This window comes from Sphaeramia orbicularis, chromosome 3 (genome assembly GCF_902148855.1).
Source record: "Sphaeramia orbicularis chromosome 3, fSphaOr1.1, whole genome shotgun sequence".
NCBI lineage: Eukaryota > Metazoa > Chordata > Actinopteri > Kurtiformes > Apogonidae > Sphaeramia > Sphaeramia orbicularis.
Window position 1 is genome coordinate 13,751,930 of NC_043959.1, and position 13,372 is coordinate 13,765,301.

The 13,372-nt window shown below is 38.8% G+C and overlaps 1 protein-coding gene across 1 annotated transcript in view; it reads right to left on the reverse strand.

Annotated features, from left to right (window-relative positions):
- The window catches only part of LOC115417119 (fibrillin-1-like), a 169,175-nt gene extending 158,523 nt beyond the window's left edge, over nucleotides 1-10,652 (reverse strand). Inside the window, 3 exon segments of the mRNA XM_030131109.1 lie at nucleotides 3,591-3,673; nucleotides 9,820-10,101; nucleotides 10,363-10,652. Of these exon segments, the coding sequence (XP_029986969.1) occupies nucleotides 3,591-3,673; nucleotides 9,820-10,010 (274 nt within the window). The 5' untranslated portion in view covers nucleotides 10,011-10,101; nucleotides 10,363-10,652.
- Nucleotides 10,653-13,372: the final 2,720 nt, after the last annotated feature.

A 13,372-nucleotide genomic window follows, 5' to 3' on the forward strand; every position in this document is an offset into this window, starting at 1 on the left:
AAACAATGGTTTAAACTGGGATGCACCATAATTGTTTTTTACAACCAATAACCGATAACTTCCTGCTTCTTGTAACCGACACCGATACCAAACCCCGATAGTTCCCACTGTTCCGGCTGTTTTCTTCTTCTTTCCAGTCAGTGTTAAACTCCGTTAATAGTCTGATAAAGACTTCTACAGAACCTGAAGCCTCTGTCTGCTTCAAACGGACAAGAGTCCAAGGGTTTTCAGTTCGATTTATGTCACAGACAGAATTTGGTGATGATCGACTGTCGCTGTTTTCACACATTCAGCTCCTTTCAGCTTTGTCTCTATGATGTGTCCCTATCAAGGTTCTAATAGTTTTGGATTTTTCATTATAGTTTAGTTTTATTTAGTTTTGACTTTTTTTCTCTAATTCAGTTACTTTTAATTAGTTTTTAGAGCAGGTTTGCTAGTTTTTATTAGTTTTCTTTTTTTTCTAAAAGCTTAGTTTTAGTTTAGTTTTAGTATTAATTTTAGTTTTTTCTTATCTTTTCTCTTCTTCTCCGTCGTATTCAAATAAATCCCAGACAGGACTCTGCTGCTTTAGTGTCCATGTTTCCAGGTAGAGTGGGGACCAAAAGACGACTCTAAACCACAAGTGACCACAAGTGACGATGAAGTGTCGTATGGTGCCGCTAGCTAAATTTGCTAGAGTGAAATATATCACTTTCATATCAATTTGACAAAGACGTTGACAAAGACGAAAACGAAGGGGATTTTATCCATGATTTTTATCCGTTTTAGTTAGTTTTGTAAACACACAATACAGTTTCAGTTAGTTATCATTTTTTTCGTTCAATTATAGTTTTTATTTATTTCAGTTAACGAAAATGTTTTTTTCAATTCTAGTTTTCGTCATTTTGTTAGTTTTCATTAATGATAATAACCTTGGTCCCTATGGAGAGGAAAAGGCTGAACGTGGACAACAGCCATTAAACTGGGGTTGGGATTTTTGCAGAGGTGAAAGTAGGCGTGGCTACAGATGTCCACACTAAGGTTACCGACCGCCCCTTCAAAAACTTAATTGTCCCATATTTAGAAACAAAAGTACGTGTCACATATTGAGCGGAAAGGGGACTCACTTTGTCCCGTATTTCCATGAAAATCTAAAATAGTCTGTAAAATGTCAACGGAATTAATGAAAGACAGGCCGCTTTAAATACAAATGTACGGTAAAATTATTCCCACCCCTCTCCTGCTCTGTGACCAATGAGCTGACAGCACATACACACATACACAGAATCAGGCTAATCTCTTTGGTCGAGGTACTGTTCCTTGCGAGGAAGATATCGGAAGACCAGAGCTGACGACAAGCCAGCATGGGTGACACGGACCACACCCATTTTCAGGTCTTGGAGTCGGACACTGTCGAGTGAAACTTTGGTGCTGGTTGATCACTGTTCTGGGAATTAAGATACGTTCAGCTTTATTTACCTTCAGTGTTTTCAAATGTCCCTATTCTTCTGCTGCTGTCGCACCAAAACAGACAAAACAACAGCTGGATCTTCCTCTGGGTCTTAAAGCTGTACCAGAGAGTAAGGACCTGAAAAGCCTTGGACTGACAAACAATGGTCTGATCCAGATCTCTTCTTCTTCTTCTTCTTCTTCTTCTTCTTCTTCTTCTTCTTCTTCTTCTTCTTCTTCTTCTTCTTCTTCTTCTTCTTCTTCTTCTTCTTCTTCTTCTTCTTCTTCTTCTTCTTCTTCTTCTTCTTCTTCCTCATTCTCCTCCTCCTCCTTCTTCTTCTCCTTCTTCTTCTTCTCCTTCTTCTTCTTCTCCTCCTCCTCCTCCTCCTTCTTCTCCTTCTCTTCCTCCTTCTCCTCCTCCTTCTTCTTCTTCTCCTCCTTCTTCTTCTCCTTCTCCTCCTTCTTCTCCTTTTCCTTCTTCTTCTTCTTCTTCTCCTCCTTCTCCTCCTCCTCCTTCTTCTCCTCTCCTCCTTCTTCTTCTTCTCCTTCTCCTTCTTCTTCTCTTTCTCCTTATCTTCCTCCTTCTCCTCCTCCTTCTTCTTCTCCTCCTTCTCCTCCTCCTCCTTCTTCTTCTTCTCCTTCTCCTTCTCCTCCTCCTCCTTCTTCTTCTCCTTCTTCTTCTTCTCCTCCTTCTTCTTCTCCATCTCCTTCTTCTCCTCCTCCTTCTCCTCCTCCTCCTCCTCCTTCTTCTTCTTCTTCTTCTTGGGGCACAGCAACAACATGCACTGTGTACTGGTGAAATGTACCAGATCTAAGCCACTTAGATTCATTATTATGAGCTCTATTTATTGGTGATAACTTTAATTAGCAGAATTATCTGAATGACATCATTTTTTTCAATATCTGACCCATATTTATCGGTGCCGATAGTTATTGTGCATCCCTAATTTAAGCATTAGTGGACAAATAGATGGGTTCTTATTCTGTGCTGCCTTTTGAAGACAGTAGTTTGTGATTTGGATGTCGTCATCTTGGCTTTTTTGCAACCAGAAGGGACTAGGGGTGTGTATTGGCAAGAATCTGGCGATATGGTACAAATCGCAATACTAGGATCGCGATACGATATATCACGATATATATCAAAAAGGGAATTTTTTTATTGGATTTGTTTCTTTTTTAAATGATTATTTCCTGGAAGAATTGAATTACACCAAAAATATGCACAAATACTAAACACATTTTTATTTGATCACAACAGGATCTAATGCTATATCACAAAATGTTCCTTTTTTAAAACTTAAATTATGTTTTACAGACATTACAGTTTAAGATTCTGTTCATATTTTATTAGTTCAGAACTTACATCATAACATTATTTTTGTGCAATCCCAACAAAGGAACTACCATCTGCCTCTCAGTAAAAAGTCCTATTGGGATGATTGAAATAACCATTATTTAATAAAACAGTGTTAAATAATAATAAATAAAATATAAACAATAAAGAAAACCAAAAAACTAAAATGAACCTCTGCCATATCTGCATTTGAATAAATATCTAAAAAATACCGATCCAGTACTTTTTCATATCGATACAGTATTGTGAAATGAAATATCGCGATATATTGCAGAACCGATATTTTCTTACACCCCTAGAAGGGACCATATTTGGATAAAAGAGGCGGAGCTATGGGTGCTACAAATGCTTAACGGTGAACTTCATAAAGCCAAAGACATGTTCTGAAGTCTTGTAGGTGGAACCCTTTATAAAGATAACTACAGATGAGCTGTGGTTTTATTTATTAAATAGCAGCTCTGACAGTCCAGTTCATATCGATGTTCGTACGAATTCTTCTCTTGAACATCTTCTGTGAGCTTTTTAAATGATATTGGGTTTTCTGGATCACTATTGCTCTCTGACAAATAAAAGTAGCTTTCCTATTCACAATAAAAGTGACTTTCCTCAACTCCATTTATATTACTTTTCTTCCCATCAAGATACTGTCAGTGACTGAGTGGTTCCAATAAACAGCAGCAGGATAATGGGAGTTTAAAAAAAAACAAACTACAAAACACTGCTGGTGATGAACAGCCGTTCTATGTGAACTTGACTTTATCATTCACTGATTGTATTGCTGTGATAAATGAAGAAGGGCGCTACTCACGAACAATGCACTGGTTTCCTCCAGTCAGAGTCTTCCAGCCTGGGCAGCAGTAGGCGTTGTTCCGTGAGCCACAAACATTAGGTCTGCAGAAGAAAAAAAAAAAAAAACAGACTGGACTTTAAACCACAATCAAGTCAAGTTGAGTCGTCTGAAAACCACTTCTGTGAAAGCTTAGTAATAATAATAATAATAATAATAATAATAATAATAATAATAATAATAATAATAACAACAACAATATCATAGTCCAATTTAGTTATCATCGTCCCAATACAATTTTGTTTTTGGTTTGTTTTTTTTTGTTTGTTTGTTTGTTTTTTGTTTTTTGTTTTTTTTTTTTTTACAAATTTCTGTCTTTTTTAGATCCACTCAACTTTGGAATGAATTGCCTAAAAAGCTGTACAACTTATCAACTTCATGGACTTTCATAAAAGCTATGAAATCCCATTTTAACTTAACTTAATATTTTGTAGATGTAAAGTCAAATGAACTATATGGCCCTTTTTAAATTCTTTATGTAAACTTTCTGTATGAAATCCAATCTGTAATTGGATGTTTTTTGTTTTTTATATGTAATGTATTTGAATTTTAGTCTTTTCATTCTGGACCCCAGGAAGACTAGCAAACACCACAGTGGAGCTAATGGGGATTAAATAAATAAACAAATGTTAAAGAGCAATTCTGTAAAGTCTGAAGGCTCAACAATCATACAGTGAGTATTTTGGGTTCCTTAGAAAACTCCCATAAACTTGTATAAGCTAAATAATCTAAAATATAAAAGAAATCTTTGCAAACTGAGACAAAGACCATTTACTCAGTTTGGTCCATAAGTATCGGTATTGGCACAAATTGGCTGCAATCGTGGCCAATAAATAATTTCAAGCTTTTTAAGTGGAATTACTGAATTTCAGGGAAAATAAAAATTTAAAAAAAAACTTCCATCTGGAATTGTTTAGACTTTTTGAACATGTTCATTTCCAGACTATTATTGATTGAGGAATTTATGACTTTGACTTGGACATTCAGTTCAATAATTTCACATTCTAGTGAGGTTTAAAAAAAAAAAAAAAAAAAAAAAAAACATAAGAGTTTTTCACCATTTCTGGTAGAAAACAAATGTAGTTTGCCTCTGTCTTTCCAAACCTTGGGTCATGGAGTCCAGAAGAGTCCAATTCAAACCAATGATGTTACACCAGTTCGTTTTCTTAATTAAAGAAGAGCATTCTTTTATTTGGTGCCCTACTGGATACTGAAATATAAAAGGAGTTTAGAAATACTGGGTTCACCAAAGACATTAGAAAATTCTGTCAGTATCGAACCAAGACAATTTTTTTTTTTGGAGCAAAGTTTTCACATCAGTAACACCAACCCTTGTGCTTCTGCGTGTTAGCATTTGGTTTTTTTGGTGACTGCTGTGGTGTTAACAATACTGTGCGGCAGGTTTAAGTGTAATTTCCAACGTGATCTCTTATATTAATATTCTATATTATAAAAGGGAAGTGGACTGTGTGTGTGTGTGTGTGTGTGTGTGTGTGTGTGTGTGTGTGTGTGTCTGGGTCATCACACTAACTCCATACACAGCTGACTGCTGCAGTTCGTCATACTTATGTATTTTTGGTCAATGAACAGACTAGTGAAAACGGCAAGTTGATAGAATTAATATTTTGGCAGATATTAGTAATTTTAGAATACAATAGCCTCCCAGTGGCCAATCACATTGCTATGCACAGAATCACAGAATCGTCATTGAAGTGGGTTACCTAGCAACAGATAAACAATAGGACCACGTTGCCATGGTGTCAGACTTCCTGTGCAGAAACAGACATGTCAGCTGAGAGGTTATTCAACTGAAAACGACTGAGGAATTTACCAAGAAAGTAAAGAATGAACTGGATCAGAGGATCTAGAACCCAGGTTCCCCACGGGTCCAAGGTTCTAATAGTTTTAGAGTTTTCATTAAAGTTTAGTTTTATTGAGTTTTGATTTTTTTCCTCTAATTCAGTTAGTTTTAATTCATTTTTAGAGCAGGTTAGCTCATTTGAATTAGTTTCTGTTTTTTCTAAATACTTAGTTTTAGTTTAGTTTTGTCGTATCTTTTCTCTTCTTCTCCGTCGTATTCAAAAAATCCCAGACAGGACTCTGCTGCTTTCTCCCAACTTTAGTCTCCATGTTTCCAGGTAGAGTGGGGTCCAGAAGACGACTGGAAACCACAAGTGACGGACTGTTAAATATCATACGGTGCCAGCAGCTTAAAATTGCTTGAGGGAAATAAATTGATTTTATATCAATCTGACATTGACAAAGATGAAAACAAAGGGAATATCATCTATAATTTTTATCCGTTTTAGTTAGTTTCATAAACACACAATACAGTTTCAGTTAGTTATCGTTTTTTTTCTTTTCATTATAGTTTTTATTTATTTCAGTTAACAAAAATCTTCTTTCAATTCTAGTTTTCATCATTTCGTTAGTTTTCGTTAACGATAATAACCTTGGTCCAGAGGCCAAAGGTCAAGGTCACTATGACCCCATAGAAGATAACGTACACATAGCTGCTACTGACTGAGAAAAGTGAATAAAAAGATTATGGTGCAAGGATAGATGAGTGGACTTATGGTTCTTGTGTTTCATATTTTCTGCCTTCATTGAGAAGTGGACAATGAACATGAGACAGGAAACAAAGGCAGAGATGGGAAATGACAAAGAGCCTCCGGTCCTGGAGTGGAACCAGTGACACTCAGTTCATGGTCTACATCTCAGTACTTTTAATTCAAATGTGCAATAACTTGTGTCTAGTGTCGTATGGTGCTGCTAGCTAAAATTGCTCAAGCAAAATAAATCGAAATAAATCTATTTCAATCCAACATTGACAAAGACGAAAATGAAGAGAATTTTATCCATAATTTTTATTTGTTTTAGTTAGTTTTATAAGCACACAATACAGTTTCAGTTAGTTATCGTTTTTTTCTTTTAATTATACTTTCTATGTATTTCAGTTAACGAAACTGTTTTTTCAATTCTAGTTTTCGTCATTTCGTTAGTTTTCATTAACGATAATAACCTTGCACGGGTCAATGCGATAGTTCTCTTATATTATATTGTGATCCTTTGTTTGTGTCGGCAGAAATCTAACGCAGCTTAAAGTGCAACAGCCGGTACTTTCCAGGATCCTGCTGAAAATGACGGTTATAAAGACGTAAACAGTATCCTTTGGTCTCACACTCCCACCACAAAACACTTGTAAGGAGCTGCATGGGGTATTTAAAAAAATCTGATCAACCAAAAAGGATTTCATATGAGACTGAGTTGAAAGCGTGTGCGATCCTTCCACCTGTAGCTCTGTGTCCAATGGACACGTGCAGAAGTCTAATCACATGACATCGCTGATACTGTCCAGTGTGGTTTCAAACAGATCCATGAGGTGAAGGAACACTGCAGACCGGTGGACGTCTGGCCCAGTCTGAGCCTGACACACTTCTGCAGCCTGTATTTATGTCCCGCCCCTGAACCCACATGTTCTGATAAATGAAGTTAAAGCATGTCAAATAAAAACGTCTGTGCACAACGCTCATTCAGCTGTCTACTGTGGGACCGTCATCAGCTGTTGGCTGCATACTGACGCTCTGCTCTGTCCAACTTTTTTCACTTTTCTTGTATTCTCTCTCTCCCCTCTCTCTCTCTCGCTCTCTCTCTCTCTCTCTTTCTCTCACATGAACCACCTCTCTAGCAGTGACCCACTGTGTACAGCTGCAGATGTGATTTATCCACAACTGGGGTGTGGTGTTTTTGGCCAGAAAAAGGATTAGGCTGTTTGTCTCTCTCTCTCTCTCTCTCTCTCTCTCTCTCTCTCTCTCTCTCTCAATTTTCAATTCAATTTAAAAAGGCTTTATTGGCTTTACAAACAAACACTTCCATTACCAAAGCAAACTGTACATTTCAAGGTGAAACGTGCTAATAATAAAAATTTAAGAAGAGTATTAATATTAAAATAAAGATAAACTCACTCTCTCTCTCTCTCTCTCTCTCTCTCTCTCTCTCTCTCTCTCTCTCTCTCTCTCTCTCTTTCTCTCTCTCAGCCATACATGACCAATGGCCTTCTTTGTTTAGATGTAATTTCTTATTGCGGTCAGCAGGAATGTCATATTCTTGCCAGTACTTAATGACTTAACTTTGCTCCAAATTTCCCATCAACGGACAACGTCGCTCATGGCTCTCACTCTGCATTATTACAAAAAATATACTCAAACAATTTTCTGACCTTCAGCTGAGTTAAAGGGTAAGAGGAATCATGAGAAGAACAGACACCTGTTCCAAAACCAAACTTAAACACACACCAACAGATGCTCATTTAATCTAAACCCTTAAAGACCAAAACGTCCACCTTTAACCCTTAAAGACCCAAACGTCCACCTTTAACCTTTAAAGACCCAAACGTCCACCTTTAACCCTTAAAGACCCAAATGTCCACCTTTAACCCTTACAGACCCAAACGTCCACCTTTAACCCTTAAAGGCCCAAACATACACCTTTAACCCTTAAAGACCCAAACATCCACCTTTAACCCTTAAAGGCCCAAACATACACCTTTAACCCTTAAAGACCCAAACATCCACCTTTAACCCTTAAAGACCCAAACGTTCACCTTTAACCCTTAAAGGCCCAAACGTCCACCTTTAACCCTTAAAGACCCAAGCGTCCTCCTTTAACGCTTACAGACCCAAACGTCTACCTTTAACCCTTAAAGGCCCAAACATACACCTTTAACCCTTAAAGACCCAAACATCCACCTTTAACCCTTAAAGGCCCAAACGTCCACCTTTAACCCTTAAAGACCCAAACGTCCACCTTTAAGCCTTTACAATCCAATGTCCACCTTTAAGCCTTTACAATCCAAACGTCCACCTTTAACCCTTAAAGACCCAAACGCCCCCCTTTAACTTAAACCATCTACTGATCTAAACTGTTTAATTCCTGTTGATTAACTAATCCTATCAATCCATGTCAATAATTGGTGTCAAATACAGTTCTTCATTTTTTCATGGTCATCAGATATGACCATATTTGGACGTTCAGAGGCTTCATAGTTACCGTGGAAACACCGTCGTCTTCTCCAACATTGATTCCCCAGTCAAACCCATGGAGCTGGATCAATGACAGTGGATGGACACACTGGGTTTATGTTCAGTTAATGGGCAGTGGTGGAAGTAGAGCGGGTCATCCAATAAGGGGATGGGTTGGCAGTTCCAATCCTGCTCTGTCTTAGTCATGTCATGTCCTTGGGCAAGACACTTCACCCATCTTGCTTCCAGTGAATGAATAATGGATCAATAATGTAAAGCTATAGAAATCTAATCCATTGTTATTATATTTTATTGGAAAAAGTCATTTTTTCTTCAGTTTTCTCTGTTTCTCTAATAATAACCCTCAACTTTACGGTGAACTTTAATGAACATCTACTTGATCAGTGAATTAAATATAGGAAATTACATGATTTTCACTGAAGAAGCACGAAGTAAAGAGGATAAGATTACAATAAATGGTGATAAATCACTTAAGAAAGGTTAACCCTTTCATGCATAGTGGTCACTCCAGTGGTCAGCTAATCTACAGCTGTTCTCTTGTATATTCATGGGTTTGTTGTTTTACTTCCATATCAACCAACACAGTGGACACTTATGCATCATCCCATACACTACGATTCATACCATTACTGTAACTTTCCTGATCTGCAGTAACATATTTGAGTGTAAATCAATTAGACTGTAATGAACAGTTTCTTTTAAAGCAAAAAGTTTTGGTTTGGTTTGTTGTTGTTTTTGTTTTTTTGCATATTATCTGAGTGAGTAATGGCTAGTATTAAAGTATGCTAAAATGTGAGAAAACATCAGATTAGGAGCATTAAAAAAAAAAAAAAAAAATCATAGTTTTCACACAGTATGACAGTAAATACATGTTTCTGAGCCCCTAAAATTAAACGAATGGTGTCCAGCTGAGTGGATATTTTTGTAACTCCATGAAAAATACGTTCATAAAAATATTTCAGTCACTTTTTTCCATGCCTAAAGAGGAATAAAAACACTCAGGGAAAAAAAAAAGAATCTTGATTAAGGTTCTCATAATTAATGCATGAAAGGGTTAAAGTTCCTTTGGGAGCTGACACAAAAGCAGCTCTGGGTCTTTATGGGTTAAAGGTGGAAAACAGATAAAGGAATGAAAAGACAGCCCTTACCCTCTGAGGACATCCGTGCCTCCTCTCCTCTTGGATCTGCTGGCTCTGGACTCGGACTGCTTGGCCAACAGGTCTCCGTCCCCGGTGTCCACCAGCTCGGTTCCGTCTCCGAGCGCGTTGCAGACGGACAGTAAAGCCACCAGAGCCGCGGCCAACTGCAGCAGCCGCCCTCCGCTCCTTCTGCCCGGCATATCCGCTCTCAACTTTCACAACTCCAGTGCCCGCAGAAAATCTGAGTGTCCTCCTTTAGTTTGGATGATCCTCTGCAGTCTGGAGTCCAAGCTGCAAACACACACACACACACACACACACACACACACACACACACACACACACACACACACACACACACACACAAAAAGGACACACGCATGAACGCATATGCGTAAAAAGACGCAAAGGCGCACGGGAGATGCGCACAAAAGAAAAAACAACTGCCCAGTGTCGTGCAGCTGCTGTGACATGACACTAAACATTAAGTTGGAAAATGGTTCATCTCACATGCGCAAAAGCCTGTACAGCACCAGTGCGTCTGAACTCTACCTTGTCTCCGGAGCAGGAGATCCGCCTCAGACCCGACAGAGGTCGAACTTCTCCTCTGACTTGCAGGTATTGCTGAATAAACGTTTATAGGGCAAAACTGCGCAGATGAAAAAAAAAAAAAAAAAAAAAAAAGTCCGTCAAGTCTTTTCGGTTGCTATAAATAGATGTGCATCGTAAGTTTTTCGAGTCTATCTGCGCGCATCCAGTTGTGTTGACTTTGCACAGAGAAGTTCGAGGAGCTGCTGCATTCCAGAGGATGAGAATGGACAAACTCTGGAAGTCTGGAAGTCTGTCTGTCTCTCTCTCTCTCTCTCTCTCTCTCTCTCTCTCTCTCTCTCTCTCTCTTTCCTCATCCCCTGCTCTGCTTCACTTTCCCCCAAACTTTTTTCTTTTCTATCCTCTGTTCTCGCGATACAAAAACTTGAGTGGAAAAAAAATGCAGGAGTTCAGATGTGGAGTTTCAGAACCGTTCCAAAGAACAGAACTGTCCACCTCTACTGAGCCCATACACACCCACAGCTGCTCTGGGCTCACTTTACAAAGGAGATTTCACTCTATTTAACCTTTCTGAGGTGATTTATTAACATTTATTATAATATTATTCTTTGTATTTTATGTTTTTTTCAGTGTAAATCATGTAATTCCAATATTTTATTCAGTGATCATGGAGATCACAGGTGTCAAACATGTGGCCCGGGGGCCAAATCCGGCCCGCCAAAGGGTCCAGTCTGGCCCCTGGGATGAATTTGTGAAATGCAAAAATTACACTGAAGATATTAACGATCCAAGGTGTTAAAATCATTTTAGTTCATTTCAGTCTAAAGTGGATCAGACCAGTGAAATACTATCATAATAACCAATAAATAATGAAAACTGCAATTTTTTGTCTTTGTTTTAGTGTAAAAAACAGTAAAATTACACAAAAATGTTTACATTTACAGACTAGCCTTTTACAAAAAAATATGAATATCTGAAATGTCTTAATAGAAGTATGTGGAATTTTAATAATATTCTGTCTGTTATTTAATGTTTTGTGTATTTGTAGATCCACTGTGATCTCTAAGTTGTGATTCACATGTATAAATGATAAACTAAGGCGTAATATTGTTAACATTGCACTTACTTTACTTAAGAATTTTCAGGTTGTTCATATTTGTTCATGTTATGTTCAAGTACACTTCGTAGATTCAAACATTTTCTTTACGGAATTTTACTTTTTTCACTCAAAACTTCTTATCCTATTATTTGTATTATTGCACTGGTCCGGCCCACTTTAGATCATATTAGGCTGAATGTGGAACTGAACTAAAATGAGTTTGACAGCCCTGATCTAGATCACAGGTGTCAAACATGCGTCCCAGGGGCCAAATCCAGCCCGCCAAAGGGTCCAGTCGGGCCCATGGAGTGAATTTGTGAAATTACACTGAAGATATTAACAATCACTTTAGTTCAGGTTCCACATTCAGACCAATTCAATCTCGTAATCTATAAATACTCAAAACTCCAAATTTTTATTTTTGTAAATGTAAAGGTTTTCATGTATTTACACTATGACGAAGCATAATTTTGCAAAAAAAATCTGAACAAATACGAACAACCTGAAACATCTTAGGAGAAGTAAGTGCAATTTTAATAATATTCCACCTGTTACTAAATATTTTGTGTATTTGTAGATCCACTGTGAGCTGTAAGTTACACTAAATTGCCAAAAGTATTGGCTCACCCATCCAAATAATCAGAATCAGGTGTTCCAGTCACTTCCATGGCCACAGGTGTATAAAATCATCACCTAGGCATGCAGACTGCTTTTACAAACATTTGTGACAGAATGGGTCGCTCTCAGGAGCTCAGTGAATTCCAGCGTAGAACTGTGATAGGATGCCACCTGTGCAACAAATCCAGTCGTGAAATTTCCTGGCTCCTAAATATTCCACAGTCAACTGTCAGCTGTTTTATAAGAAAGAGGAAGTGTTTTGGAACGACAGCAACTCAGCCACGAAGTGGTAGGCCACGTAAACTGATGGAGCGGGGTCAGCGGATGCTGAGGCGCATAGTGTGAAGATGTTAGGACCAGAGACACAAGACTTGGACCCAAATGCACAACCCACAGACAGGAATACAGTTAATGAGTGTTTATTAAACACGGACAGGAAAAACAGTTCACAAAAAGGCTTTTTGAATGAATCCTCGCTGGTTAGTCTGTATGGATTCGTCACGACGTCCGAATCCAGTAAAGGGAGCTCTCTGCCCGGGTCGGGAGCACACGAGGGGAACCCGACTAGAAACAAGCAGAGGAGTGTCAGGGGGCAGACCAGGTCATACACGGGAAGTCCAAAAAACAGGCAACGGTACATGGGGGAAAAGCAAAAGCACTAACCGTGAGTCCAGGCAAAAGGTCGAATACCAGTGTGGCAGAAACAGGCAGAAGTACCGATGAGGGGATCAGGCAGGCTCAGAACAACGAGGAACAATCCGGGTCAGGAACGAACAGACAGGCAGACGAACAGGTTCAGAGAAACGCTGGTAAGTAGACACAACACAAGGAAGGAATACGAACTAGCACAGGACAGGGGAAAACACAGGGCTTATATACACAGAAGGGAGGGAAGACAATGAGACACAGGTGGAACAAATCAGGGCGGAGACAGGTAATCAACACAGGTGAAACAATCAGGGAGAGGAAGCAAAGACACCAGACATGACACAAGAGGAGGATTAACAAAATAAAACAGGAAATGACACACAAGACAGACAAAACATACAAGAGTCCAAGTACTGATATGACAGAAGAGGTCGCCAACTTTCTGCAGAGTCAATGGCTACAGACCTCCAAACTTCATGTGGCCTTCAGATTAGCTCCAGAACAGTGCGCAGAGAGCTTCATGGAATGGGTTTCCATGGCCGAGCAGCTGCATCCAAGCCATACATCACCAAGTGCAATGCAAAGCGCCGGATGTAGTGGCGTAAAGCACGCCGCCACTGGACTGTAGAGCAGTGGAGGCACCTTCTC